This window comes from Drosophila teissieri, chromosome 2R (assembly GCF_016746235.2).
Source record: "Drosophila teissieri strain GT53w chromosome 2R, Prin_Dtei_1.1, whole genome shotgun sequence".
In the NCBI taxonomy this organism is placed as follows: domain Eukaryota; kingdom Metazoa; phylum Arthropoda; class Insecta; order Diptera; family Drosophilidae; genus Drosophila; species Drosophila teissieri.
The window spans coordinates 16,056,034-16,081,899 of NC_053030.1; the positions used below are offsets into that span (position 1 = coordinate 16,056,034).

The 25,866-nt window shown below is 49.5% G+C and overlaps 8 protein-coding genes and 1 pseudogene across 10 annotated transcripts; 7 read left to right on the top strand and 2 right to left on the bottom strand.

The window, feature by feature from the left end:
- Positions 1-1,377: 1,377 nt before the first annotated feature.
- On the top strand, positions 1,378-5,106 carry LOC122613105 (solute carrier organic anion transporter family member 74D). The gene is made up of 6 exons (XM_043787113.1): positions 1,378-2,204; positions 2,286-2,515; positions 2,588-2,920; positions 3,400-4,262; positions 4,323-4,774; positions 4,831-5,106. Exons 1-6 carry the CDS (start codon positions 1,885-1,887, stop codon positions 5,003-5,005), a joined length of 2,373 nt encoding a protein of 790 aa, XP_043643048.1. The 5' UTR covers positions 1,378-1,884; the 3' UTR covers positions 5,006-5,106.
- Positions 5,107-5,323: 217 nt separating this feature from the next.
- On the top strand, positions 5,324-7,637 carry LOC122613612 (solute carrier organic anion transporter family member 74D). Its single transcript, XM_043787855.1, is given in 6 exon segments — positions 5,324-5,490; positions 5,549-5,778; positions 5,839-6,150; positions 6,212-7,379; positions 7,436-7,452; positions 7,455-7,637. Coding segments are annotated over 6 exon segments (2,031 nt in total). The 5' UTR covers positions 5,324-5,350; the 3' UTR covers positions 7,619-7,637.
- A 286-nt stretch (positions 7,638-7,923) lies between these two features.
- LOC122613128 (solute carrier organic anion transporter family member 74D) lies at positions 7,924-10,352 on the top strand. 2 transcript variants are annotated; one of them, XM_043787153.1, is made up of 6 exons: positions 7,924-8,136; positions 8,191-8,420; positions 8,477-8,791; positions 8,853-9,694; positions 9,749-10,059; positions 10,118-10,352. In XM_043787153.1, exons 1-6 carry the CDS (start codon positions 7,955-7,957, stop codon positions 10,293-10,295), a joined length of 2,058 nt encoding a protein of 685 aa, XP_043643088.1. In that variant the 5' UTR covers positions 7,924-7,954; the 3' UTR covers positions 10,296-10,352. The 2 variants fall into 2 exon arrangements, with proteins under 2 accessions (XP_043643088.1, XP_043643087.1); XM_043787152.1 differs by having other exon boundaries at positions 8,853-10,059.
- LOC122613129 lies at positions 10,349-11,426 on the top strand. Its single transcript, XM_043787154.1, has 2 exons — positions 10,349-10,775; positions 10,829-11,426. Exons 1-2 carry the CDS (start codon positions 10,416-10,418, stop codon positions 11,294-11,296), a joined length of 828 nt encoding a protein of 275 aa, XP_043643089.1. The 5' UTR covers positions 10,349-10,415; the 3' UTR covers positions 11,297-11,426.
- A 150-nt stretch (positions 11,427-11,576) lies between these two features.
- LOC122612667 (potential E3 ubiquitin-protein ligase ariadne-2) lies at positions 11,577-16,185 on the bottom strand. Its single transcript, XM_043786419.1, has 3 exons — positions 15,475-16,185; positions 12,675-13,984; positions 11,577-12,614 (listed from the first exon to the last, which is right to left on the bottom strand). Exons 1-3 carry the CDS (start codon positions 15,551-15,553, stop codon positions 12,468-12,470), a joined length of 1,536 nt encoding a protein of 511 aa, XP_043642354.1. The 5' UTR covers positions 15,554-16,185; the 3' UTR covers positions 11,577-12,467.
- A 192-nt stretch (positions 16,186-16,377) lies between these two features.
- LOC122614177 (glycerol-3-phosphate phosphatase) lies at positions 16,378-17,670 on the bottom strand. The gene is made up of 2 exons (XM_043788695.1): positions 16,854-17,670; positions 16,378-16,799 (listed from the first exon to the last, which is right to left on the bottom strand). The coding sequence occupies exons 1-2, from the start codon at positions 17,594-17,596 to the stop codon at positions 16,616-16,618; spliced, it is 927 nt and encodes a 308-aa protein (XP_043644630.1). The 5' UTR covers positions 17,597-17,670; the 3' UTR covers positions 16,378-16,615.
- Positions 17,671-17,931: 261 nt separating this feature from the next.
- Positions 17,932-20,191, top strand: LOC122613822 (membrane-bound alkaline phosphatase). Of its 2 annotated transcripts, XM_043788212.1 has the most exons (5): positions 17,932-17,965; positions 18,092-18,305; positions 18,356-18,774; positions 18,838-19,528; positions 19,587-20,191. In XM_043788212.1, exons 2-5 carry the CDS (start codon positions 18,161-18,163, stop codon positions 20,087-20,089), a joined length of 1,758 nt encoding a protein of 585 aa, XP_043644147.1. In that variant the 5' UTR covers positions 17,932-17,965; positions 18,092-18,160; the 3' UTR covers positions 20,090-20,191. The 2 variants fall into 2 exon arrangements, with proteins under 2 accessions (XP_043644147.1, XP_043644148.1); XM_043788213.1 differs by having other exon boundaries at positions 18,092-18,774.
- A 1,052-nt stretch (positions 20,192-21,243) lies between these two features.
- Positions 21,244-23,169, top strand: LOC122613300 (annotated as a pseudogene).
- A 450-nt stretch (positions 23,170-23,619) lies between these two features.
- On the top strand, positions 23,620-25,442 carry LOC122614206 (membrane-bound alkaline phosphatase). The gene is made up of 4 exons (XM_043788731.1): positions 23,620-23,692; positions 23,754-24,100; positions 24,165-25,185; positions 25,255-25,442. Exons 1-4 carry the CDS (start codon positions 23,620-23,622, stop codon positions 25,440-25,442), a joined length of 1,629 nt encoding a protein of 542 aa, XP_043644666.1.
- The last annotated feature ends 424 nt before the right edge of the window (positions 25,443-25,866 follow it).

The following is a 25,866-nucleotide window of genomic DNA, read 5'->3' on the forward strand; positions in this document are numbered from 1 at the left end:
ATGCTGCTCAGTTTTAGTTGATTTCTTGGCAGTGTTTAAATGGAAAGCCGAAATGCGTGGAGAAATGTAATTTTTTCTGTCGCTCTATTGATTTTTGGCTGCTCACTACGCAGCACCGAAAATGATGTGAATATGTAACGAATGCCCTTTGCAAATGCCCATAATTACTCAACGGTTTCACTTTCGTTCACTGTTATTCATTCATTCGTCGATTCAAATGCCAGTATGAGTGGCCAATTGAGGAGAGTGAATATTTAGCTACACAAAAACATTCGGATACATGGCATGGATGGATGGCAACTATTTCGACGGTGAATTGATGTCAGTGACACAGTCCAAATGCGAAGCTCAAGAACCCCATTCCGAACCCGAATCCAAATCCGAATCTGAATCCGAATCCGTATCCGAATCCAAGTCGAAGCCAAAGCCAAGCTTTCTGAGTGGGCTCGACAAATGGAATGAATACATGGGGGAAAATCTTCCTGAGATGAGCGAGCGTTTCGCGGAGCAACCACAACACGCTGCGTTTAGATTAGTTTAGTTTAGTTCGTTTACGGTCTTGTCCGAATTGAGATCGTCTTGCAGGCACACCGTGTCTTGGGAAAACCGAGAAGCGCGATCGAAACAAAACAAATCAAATTAATAGTGCCCCCACTCGTAAGTTATGCAAGGGCAAATAAATTACAGAAATTAGCCCAAACTGTGTGTGTGGTTCCAAATAGCGAATAAAGTTCAAGGGGCGAAGTTGTGGATAAAGTTGTGGAAATGCTATTCAAATCCGTTCCAAGAACAGCGCAATCAAGATAAAGTTCAAGTGATAAGCTGCGCATAAATTTAAATATGCTAAGTGAATTGTGGCGACACATAAGCTCCACACACACACACACCCACACACTCACACACACACACATGGGGGTACACATTAAATAATAGAGCACAAGTTGGGGGATCGCGACAGATTCGGCGGGGGTGTGAAGAAAACGACTGACAATAATAAACGAATTCGCTCTCCAGCTCTCTGACTAAACTAATTTGGCGCTCGGCAAAAGATAGCAATAGTCACTAAGTACATCACATTGATCCCCATCTCCCAGCTCTAAGCCGAAACCAAAACAATGAGCACGCAGATCCAGTGTTTGACCAGGGGGTATATGGCGCGCAGTTCCTTGAAAGTCTGAGGGAATGACTCTGCTGAGATTTACGTGCTCATCAATGTGCAAACCCAGCGAAGATAAGTGCCATCCGCCATCCGCCATCAGCAATCCGCTGCACATCTTCCGTCTGGAGCCGCCTTATCACACACTTTAGCTGTCTATTTTATAATTTTTACCACCCGAACTCAACCCGCAAACAAATTGTAAATTTCGCAGGCATCCACAGCGGCCACATCGTCCACAGAAGCAGCATGAGCGGACACCAACGTGCCTCGCCAGCCCACCAAGATTAGCTTAATGGCCCGAGGGGAGTGATAAGCGTGATAAGGAGTGACTTTGATAACATTTTGATAAAATATTTGCCACAAACTGTCGGAACGTCGCTACTTTTGGGACAAATCTTTCGAGCGTCTGTCTGGCTCTGGCTGTCCGTCGATACAGTTAAGATCAGCGGCTCCAGCGCCACATCATGCCACTCGATCCGCTCCCATCCACGTGCCAGGTCTTCTCTTAGATCTCCGGATACCCCCACGAAGCCAGCTAATTGCCCGCGAAAGATCTGGCGAAAATTAATAATAAAACATATTCCGAGAGACTCTGCTACAGTACTAGTGTGTGTGCGAGCGTGTGTGAGTGTGTGTGTGTTTGAGTGAGTGTGAGTTAGGCACTCGAAACCGGAAGAAACCAATGTGCCAAGTGTGATCGCAATCCGAGTCGATCCGCAACGAGCATGGTGCAGGGCGAGAATCCCAGCAGCCTGGGAGCCGAGAGGCTGGACATGGACCACGGCAGCCGGGAGTCCCGAGACGACTCCGACGTGGAGTCCAGGCTACTGGACAATGGCAAGACCTACGACAAGGAGAGGGAGGCGGGCATCAGCCTGGACGGCGAAGAGGACGCTCCGAAGGCGGGAAAATCCAAAAAGAAGAAACAGAAATCCGAGCAGGATCGCCTCATCACCGCGGAGATCAACAAGCTGCTGGCGGAATCCCCGCTGGAGAAGAATGTTACCTGCGGCTTCTGGATATTCAAGGGGACTTTTTACCAGAGGTGAGTTCAATAAAGGGGAAACTTTTATACTTTTAAAAGTGATTTAATATATATTTGAATGATTTATTTGCAACCCTGTAGATTTGCCAATCAAACTGCCTACGTTCTACTCTACGGAATCGTGGGCTGCATCTTTTCAATGACATACGCCTACTTCAATGGCACGATCACCACCATAGAGAAGCGCTTCAAGATACCTTCCAAGAACACAGGCATCATCTCGGTGGGCAATGATATCAGCCAGACCTTGGTGTCGGCGGTCTTGGCCTACTATGCGGGAAAGGGCCATCGGCCGAGATGGATTGGTTTTGGTAAGATCTATAGAAAGATATATATATGTTACCCAGAACTTTAGGTATAATGGTCACTTTATAACTGTGCAGGTCTTCTTACCATCGTCTTCTTCTGCATTCTGACCACCGCTCCGCACTTCCTCTACGGCCCCGGCGAGGATGCACTGGCTCTGACCTCGGAGTTTGGCGGGGTGCCCGACGAGAATGCCACCATGGAGGCCATCGAGGAGCAGCGATCCAAGACCCTTTGCCGCTTGAACGGAGGTGGAGCGGAGTGCGAGGTCGGCGAGGGGAACTTTGCGCCCCAACTGCTGCTGTTTGTGGCGCAGTTCATATCGGGCATTGGAGGATCCCTCTACTACACCCTGGGAGTGTCCTACATGGACGATAACACCAAGAAGTCCAAGACTCCGGCTTTGCTGAGTGAGTTTAACCAGTTTAAATCAACCGGAACAGAAACGTACAAAAGATGCGAGGACAGGCGGTTAATCTGAACAATATCTTAATAGTTTTAGCCTCTAAGTGTTTACTAAGATAAGTTAAAGATTTCCCGACTATCTGGGTTGACTCATGGCTTGTCAATGAAATGTTACGCATACTGAAGCAATATTTAGATTTATTTCGAAATTCAAACTTAATTTCTTCCTAGATACTCTGCATATCTCCAGAAGACTTCTATAGACTTTCTTACTTCAATATGTTCAACATCAGATAATGGAATAATCTTTTGACAGACTTTGAACATATTTTATTAGCGGCTAGGCAAACTAATGATGAGCATTTTGTATTTTTAACCTAAAAGATACGGCTATCTGTAAGCAGATAACCAAGCTTCAATCACATATGCAATCAAGTGCAGAAGAGGCTTTGAAAATTGCAATATACCCTACATATACTTTAAGGTCTGTCGTACTTCCTGCGAATGCTGGGTCCTGCCATCGGCTATGCGCTGGCATCCTTCTGCCTGCGCCTGTACATCGCACCGCAGATGCATCCGGTGATCAACAACAAGGATCCCCGCTGGCTGGGCGCCTGGTGGCTGGGCTGGCTGGTGATGGGCGGCCTGCTCTCCTGCTCCGGCGTCTTCCTCTCCATGTTTCCCAAGGAACTGCCCAGAGCCGTGGCCCGCCGGAAGGTGGAGGAGAATCGGCGCCGCGAAAAGGAGCGTCTGTCGGTGAAGAGCACGGAGAAGGAACGCCTCACTGCGGAGCTGGATCAGAAGAGTCCGGCGGAGGCGAAGGCCTCCTTCCAGGACATGCTGAAGACCTTCCGCCGCCTGATCACCAACAAGACCTACATGTGCAACACACTCTCGAGCATCTTCTACCTGGTGGGCTATACGCCGTACTGGATATTCACGCCCAAGTACATCGAGGTCCAGTACCGCCAGTCGGCGGCCACTTCATCCATGGTCACCGGCACCGTGGCCCTGGCCTTCTCCGCCGTGGGAGTGCTGCTCTCCGGTTTCATCATCTCCCGCTACAAGCCAAGAGCTCGCTACATGGCCGCCTGGAATGTGATTGTGGGCTTCCTCACGGTGGCCGGCATCCTGGCCTACGCCTTCATCGGCTGTCCGGGAAACGAGAGTTCCGTGATCGTGAATATTCACGACAGCTCCGTGGCGGGCAACACCACCACCTGCAACTCGGCCTGCTCCTGCGACTACGTCCGGTACTCCCCAGTTTGCGGGGAGAACCACATGACCTACATCTCCGCCTGCCATGCTGGCTGCAAGAAGCTGCTCGTCAACTCCGAAGGCAAAAAGGTAAGTGACTAGTTTACCTCGAATATTGTAGACAAATGTAGCAGGCAATTTCTCTGGCAGATCTTCTACGATTGCTCCTGCATTCCCAGCGACGAAAGTGGCAATTCCACGACCCAGTTTAAGCGCCTAACCAGCTTTGATTTGAGCAACGATGAGCTCAGCCAGAACACCTCGATTCATAGCCAGTTGGAGGCTCTGGCGAATGGCCAGGCGATGCCCGGAGCATGTCCCGTGAATTGCTGGACGCAATTCGTGGCCTTTCTGGCCGTGATGTGCTGCCTGAAGTTCGTGGGCGCCAGTGGCAGGGCCTCCAACTTCCTGGTCTCCGTGCGCTGTGTGCCGGAAAAGGACAAGACGGCGGCCATGGGATTCGGAATGACCCTGTGCTCCATGCTGGCCTTCATTCCCAGTCCCATATTCTTCGGCTGGGTCTTCGACAGGGTCTGTTTGGTGTGGGGCAAGACCTGCACCAACAAGGGAAACTGCTGGCTCTACGATCCACTTTCCATGAGGTGAGCTCCCGGGTTAAAGTTGCTGAATATCCATCCGTAAACCTCCTTTATTTTAGATACACACTAAACTTCACCGCAGCTGTCTTTATCGCGATTGGGGCCATTTTCGATCTGGGGGTCTGGTACTACGCCAAGGATCTGAAAATCTTCGACGAGGACGTCAAGGAGGTGGAGATGAAGATCGTGCAGCACGAGGAGGAGGCCAGCAACGAGAAGAATACAGAGATTTAGTCCTAAGTTATTATTACTCCTAAGTGCTGTGTGGGTGAGAGAGTCTTGGTGAGAGTCTTGATTTGTCAATATCCATGTGTGATTTCCAACGTAGAGTCCAGTACCATAATAAACGGTATTGCAACTGTAGAGCTGTGTGTACACATATGGTAATTGCTTGCAATTAACGCCCAGATCCCGATTACTAAGATAAAACTCAGACGGACTTAGTTGCAAACACGAAGGTCGCCGTCTGTTATCTGGAAGCTTATTTTGTTTACCCCGAAGAGGCAGGTTGATTGTATGCAGTTTGCCGCTGAGTTGGGCATTCAGTCTTTGATAGTAGTTCGACAGTGAACGACCAGCATGGCCAGTGAAGCGATCGAAACCTCCAAGTTTCTGAAGGATAAGGAAGCCGGCATAGATGTATCTGAAGCTGCGAAGAGGCAGCATTCTGCGGATACCACATGCGGTTTCTCCATTTTCAGGGGCCCCGCCTTGCAGAGGTATATCATTCGGCGCTCTTTCGAGTTTCTTTCGAGTTAATACCACCTAGATCTGTAGATTCGCGACTGCTCATATGTTCGTGATTGTGTACGGGATAGCCAGCTGCTTTCTGGCCATGGCCTTTACCTATTTCACCGGAACCATCACGACGATGGAGAAGCGCTTCAACATACCCACCAAGATATCGGGTCTCATCACGGTGGGTAATGATATTAGCACGGTGTTCTCCTCGGCCTTCTTGAGTTACTACGCGAGTCGAGGACATCGCCCACGCTGGGTGGCATTGGGTAACACCCCACTCAAATCTCCAAATAACCTTAGTTAGCCAGTCCCTTGCACTCCTTTAGGCCTCTTGATTATAGCCCTCTTCTGCCTGCTCATGTTGACTCCTCACTTCTTCTACGGACCCGGCGAAGAAGCTCTGCGACTCACAGAAGAATACGGATCCTTTGATGCAGCTCTAAATATCACCGAAAAGAACGACTCACTGTGCCACAAAAAGGACTCGAAGTGCATAGAAGGAGCTGGGGACTACACCCCCGTAGTGCTGTTCTTCGTCGCCCAGTTTATCGGTGGAATCGGGTGTTCGCTCTTCTACGCGCCAGGACTCTCCTACATGGATGACAACTCGGCGAGCTCCAAGACCCCAGCTATGCTAAGTATGGGATGAAAGGGGTATCCTTGGGTATCAGTCTCACTTCCATTGTATATTTCCTAAAGGCTGGAGCTCCTTTCTGCGTATGCTGGGTCCTGCCATGGGCTTCTCCATGGTGTCCTTGTGCCTGCGGCTGTACATCGATCCATTCAAGACGCCGCTGATCACCACCAGCGATCCGCGCTGGATGGGCGCTTGGTGGCTGGGTTGGATCCTGCTCACCATCATCCTGATGATCTCGGCAGTGTTTGTGGGCATGTTCCCCAAGGAAATGCCAAGTGCCAAGGCCAGGCGCCTGAAGGCGGACGGCGAGGAGGATATTCCGCTGGCGGAGCGCTCCTTTCAGGATATGCTGGACTCCCTAAAAAGACTAGCCTCGAACAAGGTGTATGTGTACAACATGATGGCCTCGATTCTGTACTTCTTTGGCTACATGCCGTACTGGATATTCACACCGAAATACATTGAGATCCAGTACAGACAATCGGCATCCACTTCCACCATGGCCACGGGTACCGTGGCGCTGGGATTCTCCGCCGCAGGAATTTTGATCTCTGGATATGTGATCTCCAAGTATAAGCCCAGTGCCCGGGCAATGGCAACCTGGAACTTCGTGGTGGATTACTTGACGGTGGCTGGAATGCTGTGCTATGTGCTCGTGGGCTGCGACGAGAGTGATCGGGCAAACTCCCAGTCCATCGTGCCCACCGGTGACAGCTGCAGTGCCTCATGTGACTGCGAGTACGTGTACTATGCTCCGGTTTGCAGTCCGGAAAATGTCACCTTCATATCTGCCTGCCACGCGGGATGCACCGAGAAGGCCATAGATGAGCTGGGAAAGGCATTCTACACAGGATGTCGTTGCATGGGCAACTTTTCCAGCCTGATCTCACTGTCTAATGTGACATCTCTGGCATCCCAGTCGCAGATCGCCATGGATGGAGCCTGTCCGGTGGACTGCGACAAACAGTTCCTCATCTTCCTGGCCGTCATGTGCTTCCTGAAGTTCGTGGGCGCCTCTGGGAGATCGAGTAATCTGCTACTAGCCCTGCGATGCGTTCCCTCGATGGATAAAACCTTCTCCTTGGGATTTAGTAGTATGGTGTACGCCGTGCTGACCTTCATTCCCAGTCCCATTGTGTTCGGTTGGATGCTGGACAGCTATTGTCTCGTTTGGGGCAAGACCTGTGGCTCCAAGGGCAACTGCTGGATATACGACACAAAGTCTCTGAGGTGAGTAGATCCCCAAGGGATAAGTGGACAACAAGTTAAAGCTGTCTTTCCATCAGATACACCATGAATCTCGTGTCGCCTCCCTGATTTTCCTGGGCAGCTTCTGGAACATTGGAGTTTGGTATCATGCGAAGGACATGAAAGTCTTTGATGAAGAGGATAAAACTGTGCACGCCAAGCAGATTGAAGAAATGGAGCTTAAGGAAAAGTCAAAAGAAGTTGTCACCAATAAAATATAAACGCTTTCAGAAACATGTACACTTTTTATCTATTTATTTATATATGCATAATGGGGGGTACGTGGCCCACAAGTGGTGAAATGATTGAGCCAGAATCTTAAACGTTTCCGAAAAAGATACGAAGGAATGATAAGGAATCCCCGTCAATTAAAGTTCTAAAAGTTTAATTTCCATACATAGTATATAAATGTCGCTGGTCTGATCCCCCTGTCTAATCTGACAGACTTGATAAGATCTAAAGCTGTTTGCCCCTTTAATGCAGTTGGGTATATTGTGGAGCGATCTGATTAAGATCGAGCCAGTTCGTTCGAGTTGTTCGGAGGTGAAAGTTGAGACATGACAGAGCAGCGGCGAAAGGACACCTTGGAGACAAGTGAAACACTGCCCTTTATCGAAAAGCCATTTGCAATATCGGATGAAGTAAAGAAAGCTGTTCCCAAAAATGAAACGGAAGTGGAAGATGGTGGCAAAGACACTCACTGTGGTTTCTGGATATTCAAGGGCCCCTCTATGCAAAGGTAACACCTTAGATATCCACCACTACTTCCGTTCCTAGTAATCCCCCTCTCCAGATTTGCCACTGAGAAGATGTACGTTATTCTATATGGACTAGCTGGCTGTGTGATGGCAACGACCTTTGCCTACTTTAATGGCACGATAACGACCTTGGAGAAGCGCTACAAGATACCCACAAAGGTTTCCGGTATTATCTCAGTGGGAAACGATATCAGCACCATGCTAACGGCCGCCATCCTGGGCTATTTTGCCGGCAATGGGCATCGACCTCGCTGGATGGGCATAGGTGAGTCGGGATCTGTGTCACCTGATTCCCAATACATGCGATAGTGTCCCATTTAGGGTTGCTCACCATCGTGGCCTTTTGCCTGCTTACAAGCTCCCTGCATTTCCTCTACGGAGCTGGCGAGGATGCCCTCAAGTTAACCCGAGAATTCGGCCAGGTGAACGAAACGTTGGCCAGTCAGGAGCGGGACAAGAAGTTGTGCCAACCCAGTGCAGGCGGTTGTGTCCAGGAGGAGGTGGGTCAGTGGGTGCCCCAAGTCTTTCTGTTCGCGGCCCAACTGATCTCGGGCGTGGGTCAGGCTCTGTTCTTTACCCTGGGCATAGCCTACATGGACGACAATGCCAGCAAGTCCAAGACACCCGCCATGCTGAGTGAGTAAAGCACGGTACTATATGTATTGGTAAAGGTATCCCATATGTACAACTCCACCAGGCATGTCCACCTTCCTGAGGATGCTGGGTCCAGCTATTGGCTACTCCTTGGCTGCTCTTTGCCTGCGCCTATACATTGAGCCCACATTGGAGCCACTGATTGGGCGGGAGGATCCCCGCTGGCTGGGCGCCTGGTGGCTGGGCTGGCTGGTCCTGGCGGCAATGACCTTGGTCTCGGCCATTCTGCTGTTCATGTTCCCCAAGGAGCTGCCCAGCTCGAAGAAGAGACGTCTGCAACTGAAGCAGACTGAACGAAAGCAGTCTCTGCCACTGAAAGAGCGATCCTTTGGTGACATGATGAAGACAGTCCGGAAACTGTCGAAGAACAAGGTGTACATCTACAACACCATGGCATCCATATTCTACTTCTTTGGCTACATGGCCTACTGGATATTCACGCCCAAGTACATCGAAACCCAGTACAGACAATCAGCGGCCATGGCGACGATGGCCACGGGAACCGTGGCTCTGGCATTCTCTGCCGCCGGCGTCCTCATCTCGGGATACGTGATCTCCAAGTACAGGCCGAGTGCCAGGGCAATGGCCTGCTGGAATGCCATCGTGGACTTTGTGACGGTGGCCGGCATCCTGTGCTATGTTGCAATCGGATGTGAGGGTAGTGACAGGTTGAACAGCCTGACCACCCTGTCCGCCGAGAGCAGCTGCAGTGCGTCCTGCCACTGCGACTACGTGCACTACGCTCCCGTCTGCAGTCCGGACAACATCACCTTCATCTCCGCCTGCCATGCGGGATGTACGGAGAGGACGAAGGATGCACTGGGAAGGACCTTTTACACAGGCTGCCAGTGCCTGGGCTCTTCAAGTTTGAACCCTCAACCAGAGGTTGGTGGCTCTAGTCATTGGTTATTCCGTTTTTATAAGATTCCTCACTTTCAGTCCCAATTTGCCGTGGATGGCACCTGTCCGGTCGACTGCTTTAATGAGTTCCTTATCTTTTTGGGCGTAATGTGCTTCCTGAAACTCATGGGCGCATCTAGTAAGTCGACGAACCTGCTCATCGCCCTGCGCTGCATGCCTCCCGAGGAGAAGACCTTCGCCCTGGGACTGGGCTCCATGGTGTGTTCTCTGCTGGGCTTCATTCCCAGTCCGGTGTTCTTCGGCTGGCTGATAGACAACTACTGCTTGGTGTGGGGCAAGACCTGCTCCAACAAGGGAAACTGTTGGCTCTATGACACGAAATCCCTGAGGTGCGCCCTCTTATTGACTCACATCTAAAACTTGTTAGTAATCCCATTTTCTTTACAGATATGCCTTAAATCTTACGGCTGCGGTTTTTATATTTTTGGGCGGCTTCTTGAATATTGCAGTGTGGTATCATGCGAAGGATCTTAAGATTTTCGACGATGAGCAGCCACCCAAAGGCAGTTTAAAGAACAAGGAGGTTGAAATGAAACCCATTGATTCGAAACCAGTGGATAATTAAAATGTAATTATTTGTTAAGCTAAATAAACGAGCTTTGAGTGAAGCTTCAATTTTTCATTGTTGTTTTGTGTCATTTCAAAATTACTCGTTTTCCGGCTAAAAAATTCGTTGTCCTTCAAAATGTCCGCCCCGGAGACCAGTTGTAGGCGGTGGATACAACAAAATTTTGTTCCAGGCCCGTGCAGGAAGTGCTTTGAGTCCACCTGCGGGCCATGCATCGACTACAGGGTATCAACGCCCACAGCAGCAGACGAGGCTCAGCCCCCGGTGGATGTGGTTAAAGCGGTCATCGAACCGGACGGACCAGTGCGTCAGGAGATCAACATCCGGGCGGAGTGCAGCAAGGGACGTCCGCTGCTCGAATCCGACAAGGACAAGCTGCGATGCTGCACCATGTGCGTGGCCCAGGAGCAGAATCTGCACCCTAATCTTTGCTCGGCGCAGTGCCGGCCGCTTAAAACCTATTTGCACCTGAATGAGGTAGGTGGAAAATGAAGGATAATAATTCCGGACTAATAAGCCTCATCCCGCAGTGGACCAAGCGACCCCTGCCCAAGCCCACATACAAACATTCCATTGTCCTGGACAATAACACCATTGTGGGTCGCTGCTTCCCCATGAAGTTCCAGCTGAGGCGTATGAAAAAGAATTGCCTGGACTGCGGAAATGAACTCTACTACCGGTATCCCATCACCAACAACAGCGACCTGCTGCTGATCAAGAACTGCTGCGAGGTGGAGGTCTATCCCGCCCACAAGGTGGACAACATGAACAACGTGCGGGTGACCAAGATATCGGGCGCGAAGAAGTTCGCCAACAGTGTGCTGAAGGAGCACTCCGAGTGCCGGCTGTTCACCCTGGCCAGTCAAGCGGCGAAGGAGAAACCATCTTTGATGTTCGATACCAGGAAGAGTACCAGAAAGAGCCGGAAGAGCACGAAGAGCCGCAAGAGCAGCAGAAAGAGCTCCTTGGGCGGCAAGAAAAAGAAGGGTTCCAACTAATAGCAACAACATCGATGACTGACCAAGCAGGATGAGTTTGAATATAGCACTCACTCACTAAAAGTAATATTCAAAGTAGTAAATAAGTATCGAAAAATTAGAAATAAACTCGACTCAAAAGCAAACCAAACATGCACTCAAGCTTGAGTGAAAGCTCAGCTTCAAAACACTCAGTCCAAGCTTGGCATAAGCTTTCGCTCAGCTTTAAGCACAAAGCCCACAGTAAGTCGCAAGCTTACAGCCCACAGTCCAATCAAAGGAAATCAGTTGAACAGTGTAGTTTGTATATCTAGTGTAAATTTAATTCAAATTCAGTCGCATAAGCATACATACATAGCGTAATCCTAGATTATAATTTATGATTCAGCTTACAACTTTAATCGAGAATCGAGTGAGAATCAAAAGGAACGGGATCGGGGACGGGGACGTGGAGTATCTAGCTTCGTTATTAATCACGACTTTGCGTTCGATTGATGTGCTGCGATTAGTGGCGAGATACAGATTGCGAATACTTGATGCTGTTTACGCGGGGCTAATACAAGATTTAAAACTTAGGGTCTAACCGATGAGCCGATCTGTTTAGGCGGTCTTTGATCTATAATTGCTTGACTTGCGGCGCTATACATTTAGAATTGTTTCAGTTTCAGTTGCTGTTGCTGTTTCTGCATTTCATCGGGTCGTTTGGGCTAGTTTTTGGAAAACTGTTGGAACACTTGGCCACTGAAATGCGTCTGGTTTGTCAGTTAAGTCAGTTGCTAGATTAAAATTTAATTTTATAGTTATGGTATAGCTACCGGTATCGTTAACGCTAGGGCATTAGCTATAGCTACTGTATATCGTTAACATTCTGCGCAAGGCGTTGTATTGCAGTTACACCGATCATTTTGAGTGATTTCGAATGTCACAACTATAGTTATTATACTTCGAGTAGTCGACTATGCTATATGCTACGTTCTCTAGTCTATATGCACTTGATTATTAGTTTAATTTAAAAATTAGCTACACGTCGTTGGGCCTACTGCTAGATGGATACATGTATGTGTATAATTTAATTTAAATAAGCGTCTCTATACTGTCGCGTCACGTCGACCTGTCAGCAGTCAATCAAAGAGTTTTTGTGCTAAACAAGACTGGCTGTCCGTTCTGGTGGCCCTGGAAGCACGACGGTTGCCTATGCGTCCACTGGGAAGAAGTCTTTCAGTAGCGTGGTGCGGCGCTTTTCGGCGATGTCCATTTGATTCTCGAGATCACCCAGGTCCGTTGTCTCGGCGCGCTCTATCTTCCACGACAGGTTCTCGATCTCGGCCTCCAGTTGTGCCTGCAAGGAATCATCACATTATTGGCCAACCAATTGAAGAATAGCCATGCTGCGACTCACCTGCTGGTACTCAAAGAGATTCTTCCGCGAACCGGCCTCCATGTAGTAGGCGTACGGATAGGTGTACTGCAGCGTGTATCGACACTTGGCCAGCAGTGCCGCCGCGTTGAAGAGGTATTGCCAGTCGATCCAGGTGCCGCTGCCGTTCATCACCTTCGAGTTGATCCGCTGGCGCAGCCGGTCGATCGTCTGCTGCTCGAGTTTCAGGGACTTGGAGTGGTTCTCCCAGCGCTCGTAGTAGTGCAGGTACTTCTTCAGCGCCTCGCGCGCCTGCACGTGCACCGACTCGTTGGCAATGTTGGGGTTGTCCTTGTAGCGGGAGCACTCGTAGTACTCCGAGCCATGTGTCTTCCAGTCGCCCAAGCACATCCAGCAGAAGTCGTGCTTGCAGTTGAAGCACTGCATGTGGTTGCAGCCGCCGTTCTTCTCGATGCAGATGTGACACTTGGGGCAGTCTTTGGTGTGGGCGCTGATGTAGTTGGCCGTTTCGCTGTCGTCGGCGCACTTGGTCAGCCACTTCTTGATCACCTGGCAGTCGGTGGGCGCGTGGTAGTCCATGCCGCACCGGAAGCAGAAGCCCGTGTGGCAAGCCTTGCAAATGGCACGTTTGGCGGAGATCTCCGATGATTGCACAATTATCTGGCAGTTGGGCCCGGGACAGAAGCGCAGTTCCGGGTGTGACTTCACATAGTCCTTGAACGCGAACTGCTGGTACTTGTCACGCATCACGGGTCGTGTGACCAGCGTCAGCACCAAGTCCTCGGGCACTCGAACATTGCACATCTGGGCCATGCAGCCGATCTGCGTGGAGATTCCCTGGAAGATCTGCGTCTCGAAGTATATGGTCCAGCAGTCCTTGCAAAACGAGTGCCCACACGCCAGGCTGTAGAACTTATCCCCCAGCTGCGAGCTGGCACAGACGGGGCACATCTGGCTGCGGTACTGTGGCGCCGTCGTTGCCGTCGTCTTGTACCCACTGCTCCCCAGTCGCAGCAGTTGGGCACTGGCCGCCGCCGCTGCTGCACTCGTGGATGCCGTATCCGTCACTGCCACCGAAGGCGGCTTGATGCGCGCCGTCACCAGCAGCGCATTGGCATCCTGGCGGTACTTGTCCGCGACGGCCACATTGTTCCACTCGTGCTCCAGCAGCAGCACCTTGGCCAGCGAGGGTGTGATCTGCAGGATGGTGTTCAGCTTCTCCACGCGCTCGTTCAGCAGCTTCTCGATGTCCTCGACGGTTAGGCACTCGTACTCAAAGTACTCCGGGTCGGCCCGCTTCGGATCCAGGCGCTCCACATCGCAGTCCTCGCCTGAAGAAGAACATGATATTAGTAAGGATATATACCCAAAATGGTAATACAAAGAAATAAGATATAAATAAATTCTATAACTTCTTTTAAGCATAAACTCTTATGCTTTGATAGCAAAGTTTTAATAGTTTAGGCCTCTTTTGGAGATTTAAGATATCTGATTGTATCTAAAACCAAAACCAGACTTTGCTTACTTGAATACTGCATAAGAGAGCAAGGGTGGATTTCTAGCGAACCTTGAGTTAGTGTAGCAGTTACATACAAAGGGGCACTTTTAATCCCTTATGGTGCAAAACTGGTTCCAGAGTTACAGAGGTTATGGACTTTTGTAAGTTAAGTAATGGCAGATTTACGTAGATCGGGAATGACGGCTTTTCAAACCTACGAGACATCATAAGCGATTATTTTGATCCGACATTTACGGATCAAAAGAGATTACAGTGCATGTAGCTGGTAATCACGTTTGCATTTTGTTAGTCACATTGGCTAATTTAGGAAAACAACCGCACCACAAGGCTGCCATAGAAATGCTCGACGTTGCGATGTTACCGATATGAGGTATCCGATTGAAGGTTGAGTTAGGGGGCGTCTTGGCCAGGTCGGAACAATAAGGGACAGGTCAAGAAGCGGAGACCGAGTTGACGGAACAGCGGCACACAACAGAATGCAACTGCGTACTTGAGCACGCACCTGAGATGGTGTGTGTGTCGTGTGTGTGGTGTGTGTTGTCTGTGTGCATGTGTGGGTTGTGGAGCTACGAAGAGCGTGAGCAGCGTGGCGGGTAATAATGAAGCCAGCCACAAAACACAAGCCTCGCAATCAGTCCCAGCAACTCGCAACTACCAATTGTACTTGCCCATGCACTGAGAGAAATCAAATCTAACGTAAAGTTTTGATTTCTTTAAAGGGTTAATTTATACCAAAACAATAACTAATAGCAGTTGATATCATACAATGCTTAGCTCATGCTCTTAGGAATTAAATTATGAAATTATACTTATGAGTATTTAATTGCTTTGGACAATGTTATAAGTTAATTTGCCCTAGTTGAGAAAACTTTTGAAACCACACTTTTTTAAATCGGACCGTATAATAGTATCATTTGCAAAACAGCTAACCCTTTTCTCGCCGTGCAGCTACGTGCGTGTGTGTTGGTTTCAAGTTCAATTCCATAATTTAAGCTCCATGGTCAGCGCGGAAGGGCGGAGATCGAATGGGGGGCGTGGGGCTTGGACGTGGACGTGGAACCCAAGGCGAATGTCAAGTGCTGAATGCAAATTCCCTGGTCTTGCGGGCCTCCTTCCAAAAAGGTGAATAACCAAACCGAGTGCCCGACGACATGTGTGTGTGTGAGTGCATGTGTGTGTGTGTGTACTTCCTCACAGATACACTCGTACCCCTAATTTGGCCTCAGTTAAATCGATGGCTGATTGTTGTCAGGGGGAATTGCCCCTCTAGATCAGGTAGTACTACTACTAGTTTCCACTCACCTGTGTTGTAGTAGTCGTAGTCGTCGTCGTACTCCCCGTCGTTGTCCGATTCCATATCCATTTCGATGTCCGAGTCCATTCCGGCGGATTGGCGCTTGAGATTTGGGCCTCAGATTCGGGATGTTTGGTTGGGAAATTCGAGTTTCTGGCGAGGACACTCTCTGCTTGTGTGTGTGCGTGTGTCTCTGTGATTGTGTGTGAGTGTGAGTGTGCGGGGTGTCTTCTCTCTTGCTCTTTTGTAACAGTTGTTGCAAGGGCGCTGGTGGTTGTTGGTGTTGTTGTTTTCCCAGGAGGTGGATGAAGGACCAAGGGAGCGGGAGGGGCGGTGGATGCGGATAATGGAAAGTGGCCGATTTAGCGCGATGCAGTGCCACCGATTCTGGGCAGGGTGATGAACTTTGCGGGGTGGCTATTCTTCGGCGGGGGGCGGTCCCTGGTTTTATTTTCGTTTATCCACATGCATGTGTACACACACGCACACGAGCGCACTCTCGCTCTCACGCACACACACTCGCACAGCCGTTGCACTCAACTCAAGGTGTTTTTCCTATTTCGCCTGCAGTTTATTTTCATTTTTCGCTATTTATAGAACAATCTTATGCACCACTGACAATGCACAAACTGCACTGACTTTTTGCGTTTTTAAACGAGCACAGCTTTTGCAGAGAACATTTTGTTCTTTGTCTTGTCCGAACCTATCGGGGTCTATCGTTCTTCGATAGTTCGATGTTTCACAAGTCTTCTTCTTTAAGTGCGACCATTTCGCTATCGAATCATATACCAAAAATATACCAACAACATGTACTTATCTATGTATTTATCCCATTTAATTAACTTATTTATCAGAGATTATTTATGGGATACTATTAGTTTCCACAGAAAACAGACCTTTTGCTTTACAGATAGAGATTAAAAATTTTTTAATTCAAAGTTTACAAAAATACTGGTAACACTGACTTACGACTTGTGCTAAAAGCCACTATCGATATATTTTAGCACACGGAAGAGCTGAGAAACATAACAGCTGTTTAGCTTTAGGCGCTAGACTTTGAATTTTGAATATGATCTAAATTAGTTTTTGCTCGCCTATGCATGTTTTTGGATTCTTGGGCTGCCTTTTCCTTTTCTTGTCCTATGTTACTTAGGTGCTTAAGTACTCCAAAAAAGGTGCAAGACTGGACAGAAAAGCATCTGGAACGAGTTTCATTTTCTTCTCATTTCCGTCTTTTTTAATTTTCTCGGCTTCTTCGAAGGCTCCGCTTTCGCAGCCCACTAATAATGATTGGAAGCCACATATACTTGCAAATAAAATATCCGTTTTTAGCCTAAAGGAAAGATCTTATAATATAATCACCAATCAAACTAATTAGTGAACTTACGAGTTTCCAATGACAAGGGTCTTTTCCGGCTTTATTTCGCCAGACTCCATCAACTTGCCTAAAATTCGAGGATTCGGTTTGCCCAAAACGGTAGGCTTGCGTTGTACAATTATCTCGATGGCATTAGCTAAAGATCCGGCATCTGGGATCCTCTTTTTCCCAAATGGCTGGAATCCATCCAAGCAAGTGGTAAGGAACAAGACTTTGGGATTTTGAAGATAGTTGCAGGCCACAAGCAACTCGTTTGCTATCATGTTGTCGTCCCTGGCCACCAAGACAGCTCCCACATCCGGATCGAGAGTTAAGGACCTGACAAAGTCGATTTTTTTCTTGTCATTTGGCTGCAGATCGTTCACCACGGAACAGAAGCCCGCCTCTTTCAGATCTTTGCGGATGCCCTCGCCACCCAATACGAGGACCTTCTTCGTGAACTTCCGGTCGCTAAGGTAGCTTGATATGGCACCCGATGAACTGAGGATGTCCTGCTGCTTGACATTGAAGCCCAGGCACTTGGCCTTCTGAAACAGATCCTTGTTTGTGAGGCAGCACTCGTTGGTGACAATGAGACATCGCTTTCCCTTTGAGTTCATGGCATTGATCACCTCTACGGACCCCTCAATGGGGGTATTCTCCTGCCACAGGACCCCATCCGTTCTGCATATGATGGTGTCGATCCCGGCCAGCCATTCGGTCACCTTCGTCTTTGGAAGCTTGTCCAGATGGCTTAGACTGCGCCTAAACATTATATAATTTTGATATAATTTAGAATGCGAAATACTAAAATTTGCAGTTGTTTATGACATTATTTTCAATGGCTGAAAATTCCATATTCACAACAGAGACGCCGAATGCAAAATATCATAAAAGAGGCAGGAGTATGAATAGGTTAATTTGGCAAAAGTAAACTGATAGCAATTAAAATTGTTTTCTTCCTAATAAAATCTTCCGCCACGAGATGCGTTCGAAAATACCTCCCACAGTGAAAAAGCACAAATGCTGTGATAAGTTAGCTACACGTTCTGCTAAGATTAGGATCATAGTACTCTTTTAGATCTTTATAACCCCAAACGTGACTGAACTGGTTCAGAAGACTGGCGAAATTCTTTGCACAGGTGAGTCTACCATTTTGGGGATCATGAGCTAGACAAATGGGCAACGTATTTCGAGCTTTTGACGTAACAAAGGTCAAATTACATATCTTAAGGAACCGAAAGATACTTTTTTTTAATAAGTTTCAGATTATGGAAAATGGTTATGTTATGTTGGAATAGCTGATACCCTTTCTTAGCCTGCCCCTTTCCAAGCAGATGGGCACCATGCTAGACAGAGCTGATGTTATGAAAGATACGGCACTCCAGCCGAGATATGCCCAGAGGTCCATAAACCTAAATTTAGGCAACTTTGTCTGGAGCCCAGTAATCCACAGCACACGAATTTCGGCAAGCTATAAAAGTCCGTACTCTTGGCTAAATTCGGTGTAGTTAGTGATATTTCATCAGCAGCACAGCAATTAGACATGGGCTCCTCCCAGCGGCAGTTAGCACTCCCGATGCTGCTCCTTCTGGCCCTGGCCGGAACAGCACTAAGTGGAGTAAAGGAGGTGCACAACGTCCTGGAGTTGACAGGACGGGCAGTGAACAAGCTAAGGTTTTCCACGGACGTGGCTACCGACAAGTACACTCCACCGGAGGAGATGGATCCCCAGTACTGGTACAACATCGCCGACGAGGAGATCACCAAGAGGCTGCAGCTACCACAACCCAACGCCCAGAAAGCGAAGAACATCATCATGTTCCTCGGAGATGGCATGCCACTCTCCACCGTGGCAGCTGCTCGCATCCTGAAAGGACAACGCCAAGGAAACACCGGTGAGGAGTCCTCGCTGAGCTTCGAGCGATTCCCCTACACCGGTTTGAGCAGGGTGAGTGGTGGTTAACTAGCTCTCAGCTAAAAAACCAGACAAAACGAAACATTATCCTTGCAGACCTACTGCACCAACGCCCAGGTGCCCGACTCCGCCTGCACTGCCACCGCGTACTTGTGCGGCGTGAAGACGAACATCGTCAATATCGGAGTAAGTGCAGCTGTGGAGTACAACAACTGCACCGCCAGCCAGGATCCCGCGAACCGTCTGACCTCCATCGCCGAGTGGGCCCAGGATGCCGGCAAGTCCACTGGCATTGTGACCACCACCACACTGACCCACGCCAGTCCATCGGGAGCATATGCCAAGACGGCCAACCGAATGTGGCAGAGCGACACGGATGTGACCAGCTATGGAGAGGATGCCAGCACCTGCATCGACATGGCCACCCAGCTGGTGACCCAGACGCCCGGCAAGAACTTCGATGTCATGTTCGGCGGCGGAATGGGCAAGTTCCTTCCCAACACCATCGTTGATCCGCACGGAAACCCCGGCGAGCGATCCGACGGAGTGAATCTGCTTTCCCGCTGGCAGGCACGCCACGATGGAGGCGTCTTGGTCACCAATCGCGATCAGCTGCTGAAACTGAACGTGTCGGCCGTGTCCAGTGTCATTGGGCTCTTCCAGACCGAGCTGATGAACTTCCACTTGGAGGCTGATGAAACCTACCAGCCCACCCTCTCCGAACTCACCGAGGTGACCATCAACAAGCTCAGCCAGAACGAGAACGGCTACTTTGCGTTCATTGAAGGTGCGTTTATCTCGAAATGATCTCCTCATGGAGTATATATAATCCTAAATACTTGTAGGTGGTCTCATTGACTATGGCAACCACTACACTAAAGCTGGCTATGCTCTGGACGAGGCTCTGGAGTTCGAGAAGGCCATTCAGTTGGCTCGCGACATGACCAACATCGAGGACACTTTGATTGTGGTGACCGCTGATCACGGACACGCCGTCAGCATTGCCGGATATCCTGGCCGAGGAACACCCATCCTGGGAATCAATCAACATGACACCGACATCAACGGAGTGAAGTACTCGGTGCTCAACTATGCGGCTGGACCCAATCAGTATCTGGATGAGACTGGCCAGCGCATTGCTCTGGACGACATCCTTGGCTCGGACGACGCCATCACCCCCAGCTACATTCCCAAGGATCAGGGCGTGCACTCCGGCGAGGACGTGGGCATATTCGCCTCCGGTCCGCAGAGTCATCTCTTCACCGGAATAATGCAGCAGAGCACCATTCCCCACCTGATGGCCTATGCGGCGTGCATTGGAAGCGGAAAGCAGGTGTGCGACAACTGAGATGGCAGCTATGGCATCTTTTCGCCAAAAGCCAAGGAAAAATCTGTTTTTAAAATTAGCCAACAACTTGTTTCTATAATAAACATGTGCCAAGCAATTTAACGAATATGTGTATGCATTTATATCACTTTTTAAGATATTAGGTAGATATTATAGGTAGACCATGGACACTTTACCTCAAGATATAACCTTGCGTTCGTTCAAACATTGGGCGTGGGTTCAAACATTAAAATATGGCAAAAGTTACCTAGGGCTTTTGAACTGGTAGCCAAGTCTAATGGCTAAATTACCCCTTATAATCATAAACCTTTATAAGGTAATTCCTAAAGATTGTTTAAATAGACTCTGAGATCTTTTGGAGACATTTAAGCTATATGGCCACAAAGAGGCGACAGTTAAGATTAAATTTATCTAATTTGGGTCTACAAAGAGACGCGTGTAAAGCGGTTGAAATAGCTAAATCGCTTCATGCTATCTGAACTATATCGAATATATAGAATAATAATGATATTTTGGAAAATTCCATGAACTGGTAACAAGGAGGTGCATGATATAATGAATCCTTTTGTTTGATTAAAAGAGCACAGGTTGCTGGCTATAGGTTGCAGCTTTGAGCTTCTGGCTTTGAGCTCCTTGCTCTGGGATTTTTCCTTTATACTCTTGGATTAGGAATCTTACCAGTTGGATGTAAGCTGTGTCCTTTTACATACATTCAACGAATCTAGTACACCCATATATCCTACCAGTTACGGATGCAAAAGTGCAAGCATTTAAACAACAATCAAGTCACGCGTCACGTTTCGTGTACATTAGGCTTAGAAGTCTTGAATCACGGCCAATATCTTTACGACCGCAAACGTGACTAAACTATTTCAGATAGCTGCAATAATCATTTGCACACGTGATACCATAATAAGCTAAGCAAACAGCCACACGAAAGCGGAGTGCTCTCAAAAGCTATTACTATTTCAATTGTAGTGGTTTTATAGAGGAATAGTGATGCAAGTTGCAGCTGATCTTCCCAGAAGTCGGGAGGACCAACAGAGATAAGTCCAGGGTGCATAAAGTGGGAATAAAGCTAATTTTAGGTAACCCTTGTTTTGAATGCAATAATCCGGTGCAGTGCATATAAGACCAGGAAATTAGACAACTTCGGTGTAGTTAGTTCGGTACCACTGCAGTTGTAAGATGCATTTCTCCCAGGGCCGCCGGCTGCATCCACTCCTTCTGTTCCTGCTAGCTTTTGTTGGCACCACACTCAGTAGAGTCCAGGAGGTGCACGATGTCTTGGAGTTGACGGGTCAGAAAGCCAGCAAGCTAAGGTTTTCCACGGACGTGGCCACCGGCAAATATACTCCGCCGGAGGAGATGGATCCTCAGTTCTGGTACAAGCTCGCCGACGAGGAGATCACCAAGAGGCTGCAGCTACCACAGCCCAACTCCCTTAAAGCCAAGAACGTGATTATGTTCCTCGGGGATGGAATGCCAATCAGCACGGTCACAGCTGCTCGCATCCTGAAGGGACAACGCCAGAACAAAACTGGAGAGGAGTCCTCGCTGAGCTTCGAGAAATTCCCCTATTCGGGACTGAGCAGAGTGAGTCTATCCATAGTATCAGTAATTATGATAGCAAAAACAAACCCTAACTATTCTCTTTATCATGATGAAGTTCAAAACGTGTGCCAGGACCATAAAATCCACCCAAGTGCTTTATTTAAACCAAAGTATTATCTTTACAGACCTACTGCGCCAACGCCCAAGTGCCCGACTCAGCCTGCACTGCCACCGCGTATCTGTGCGGCGTGAAAACCAACATCATTAATATCGGAGTAAGTGCAGCAGTAAACTATAACAACTGCACCGCCAGCCAGGATCCCGCCAACCGCCTGACCTCCATTGCCGAATGGTCCCAGAATGCGGGCAAGTCCACGGGCATTGTGACCACCACCACACTGACCCACGCCAGTCCGTCGGGAGCATATGCCAAGACGGCGAATCGAATGTGGCAGAGCGACACGGATGTGACCAGCTATGGAGTGGATGCCAGCACCTGCATCGACATGGCCACCCAGCTGGTGACCCAGACGCCCGGCAAGAACTTCGAGGTCATGTTCGGCGGCGGAATGGGCAAGTTCCTACCCAAAACCATGAAGGATAGTCACGGGACGGCTGGAGAGCGTTCCGATGGGGTGAATCTGCTGTCCCGCTGGCAGGCACTCCACGACAAGGGCGTCTTGGTCACCAATCGCAAGCAGCTGCTCAATGTGGACGTTTCTGCTGCCTCCAGCATAATTGGTACCTTCCAGTCGGGCTTGATGGACTTTCACATGGACGCTGATGCCACCTATCAGCCCACTCTCTCGGAACTCACCGAGGTGGCCATCAAGAAGCTCAGGCATAATGAAAACGGATACTTCGTGTTCATAGAGGGTAGGTTCTTTTTTAGTCATATACATATACCACTTACTACAAGTTGGAATGCCTTTCAGGTGGCCTCATTGACTATGGCAACCACTACACCCAGGCGGGCTACGCCTTGGATGAGGCCTTGGAGTTCGAGAAGGCCATCCAGCTGGCTCGCGACATGACCAACATCAGTGACACGTTGATTGTGGTGACCGCTGATCACGGACACGCCGTCAGCATAGCCGGCTATCCTGGCAGAGGTACTCCCATCCTGGGAATCAATCAACATGACACGGACATCAACGGAGTGAAGTACTCGGTGCTCAACTATGCGGCTGGACCCAATCAGTATCTGGATGAGACTGGCCAGCGCATTCCTCTGGACGATATCCTGGCCCCGCTGACGCCATTTCACCCAGCTACATCGCCAAGGAAATCGGAGTGCACTCTGGGGAGGATGTGGGTGTTTGGGCTTCCGGTCCGCAGAGTCACTTGTTCACCGGAGTGATGCAGCAGAGCACCATACCCCACCTGATGGCCTACGCCTCATGCGTGGGCAGTGGAAAGCAGGTGTGCAGTAAATAAAGGAGATTTGAAGTGATCCTAAAGACACCGCTTGTCCTTTCTTCAGTATTAAGCATATCACATTTTAATAAATCTTGTTCTAATACTAATACGCTTGAGATTCTTCTTCTACCCAAGAGTTATCACGATCTTGTCGGTAATCTTTATATCCTAAAACAGTCACAGTTATGGTCTTAAAAGCAGTCGGTGCCATTAGCTCACCTTGAATGTGGGAGAGGGTCAGTTCACATGGTTCAGGCTTTTGGTGCCGTGGCCACTTTTGGAAACCACGGGAATGTGTTCGCAAGCCATTGGTCTAGAGTTTTGGATGGCAGCGGGTCTATTGACTCAACGGCCCGTAAAATGCTCATAAACTCTAATGACCAAAAGACCAACTGAGATTTTTTGGGCGCGTTTTCGCCGCCGGGATTATGCCCGGAGATATGGAGATATGGCCAACTAGATAACAGCGATCGCCAAGGGTTAATAAATAGCCGTTTTCAAGAGCTTGGCGGCAGTAGTTCAATCGGTTGCCCTGGGCCAAGCTCATCTAACCGAAAATGAAGACTTACGCAGGCATTATCCTGGTGCTGGGCGCCCTGGTGGCCACCTCCTTGGCTGCTTCCATAGACGGTGAGTGCTGCAGTTGAAGCCAGAACCCGAGAGCTTACTCACCGCATTCCATCTCCCGTAGCCGAGATCCACAATCAGTTCCAGCTGGTGGGAGAATCGGTGAGCGCATCGAAAACCCGCGAAGCAAACCTCATCGACCCCAATGCCATGGCCAAGGGAAAGGCCGGACCGGAGGAGGAGAAGAACGCGCAGTTCTGGTACGATCTGGCCTACGAGGAGATCGCCACGCGCCTGGAACAGCCGCAGCTGGACAAGAGGAAGGCCAAGAATGTAATCCTGTTCCTGGGCGACGGCATGTCCCTGTCCACGGTGGCAGCCGCCCGCATCCACAAGGGCCAGCTGAAGGGCAATCCCGGCGAGGAGGACTCCCTGAGCTTCGAGAAGTTCCCCTACACCGGTCTCAGCAGGGTGAGTGCCATGCTCCGAAGTAGATTATGGCTGGGTTAACTCTTTTCATCCATCTTTTGCATAGACCTACTGCTCCAATGCCCAGGTGCCCGACTCCGCCTGCACAGCCACCGCTTACTTGTGCGGTGTGAAGACAAATATCGTGGCTTTAGGCATCACGGCGGCCGTGAACTTTAACAACTGCAGTGGCAGCGAGGATCCGGCCAACCGGGTGGAGTCCATCGCGGCCTGGGCTCAGGCGGCCGGAAAGTCCACTGGCATCGTGACCACCACCACGCTGACCCACGCCAGTCCATCGGGTGCGTATGCCAAGACCACCAACCGATTCTTCGAGAGCGACACGGATATTGTGACCTATGGCGAGGGACAGAACGATCCGGCCACCTGCACGGACATTGCCACCCAGCTGATCACCCAGGAACCTGGCAAGAACTTCGATGTGATGCTGGGCGGCGGCATTGGCAAGTTCCTGCCCAACACCATTACGGATCCGTTCAACAAGAAGGGCGAGCGTTCCGATGGAGTGAATCTGCTGTCCCGCTGGCAGGGACTGCATCCCGGCGGTGTTTTGGCCTACAATCGCAACCAGCTGCTGAGTGTGAATGTCTCGAAGATCACCAACCTCATTGGCACCTTCCGCTCGGGAGTGATGAGCTTCAATAAGCTGGCCGATCCCAAGGAGGAGCCCACACTGGCGGAAATGACGCGCAAAGCCATCGAGATGGTCAGCAAACGCGATGATGGCTACTTCCTCTTCGTCGAGGGTGGCCTCATCGATTATGGCAACCACTTCAACTCCCCAACCCATTCCCTCGCAGAGACGCTTCAGTTCGAGCAGGCGGTCCAGGAGGCTCTGGATCTAACCGATCCCGAGGAGACCCTGATTGTGGTCACCTCCGATCACGCTCATCCGCTGACCATCTCTGGCTATCCTGGCAGGGGAACACCCATCCTGGGACTCAATCAAGATGACACCGATGTGAATGGAGTCAAGTACGCCACGCTGAACTACGCAGTGGGAACCAACCAGTATCTGGATGAGCATGGCCAGCGCATCGATCTCACCGACCAGATTGGCGCGGAAGGTATGTGACTGTACTCTACTTTTGGGCGTCTCCATAAGTGATAAGCCAACCCATCTGCTTTCCTTCTAGACTTCATCCATCCCAGCTACATCCACGGCACCATTGGCGTCCATGCTGGCGATGATGTGGGAATCTTCGCCACCGGTCCGCAGAGTCATCTCTTCACCGGCGTCATGCAGCAGAGCACCATTCCCCATCTGATGGCCTATGCCTCCTGCATCGGCAACGGACCCACTCTCTGCGACAACGAGGACTAGAATTGTAGGGAATACATAATATAGAGTATTTGGAAAGCAACCTCCTCGCACTTTGATTTGTTTCTGGGGGAGCACTTGGGAGAGTAATCAATAATCAAATTGGACCGACTCGCGTAATTTATTGCATGAGTCTGCCGAATTGACTTCAATTTAAAACGCATCAGCGCATAGGCAGACACTCGCAGATGCAGATACAGATACAGATACAAAGATACAAAGATTTAGATAAATTCGTTGAGCGATCGCATCGATTTGTTGCCAGTGGATGGCTGTCACTTGTGGAGGGGTGGGGAATAAATATGAATTCGCTGAATGTCAGGTTCAAGCATTGGCATTGCCGGCACTTGGGGATACGCCGATATACAGATGGAGATATATAGATGCACAGATGTAGATATATTCGACACCCACACGCATCTGGAGC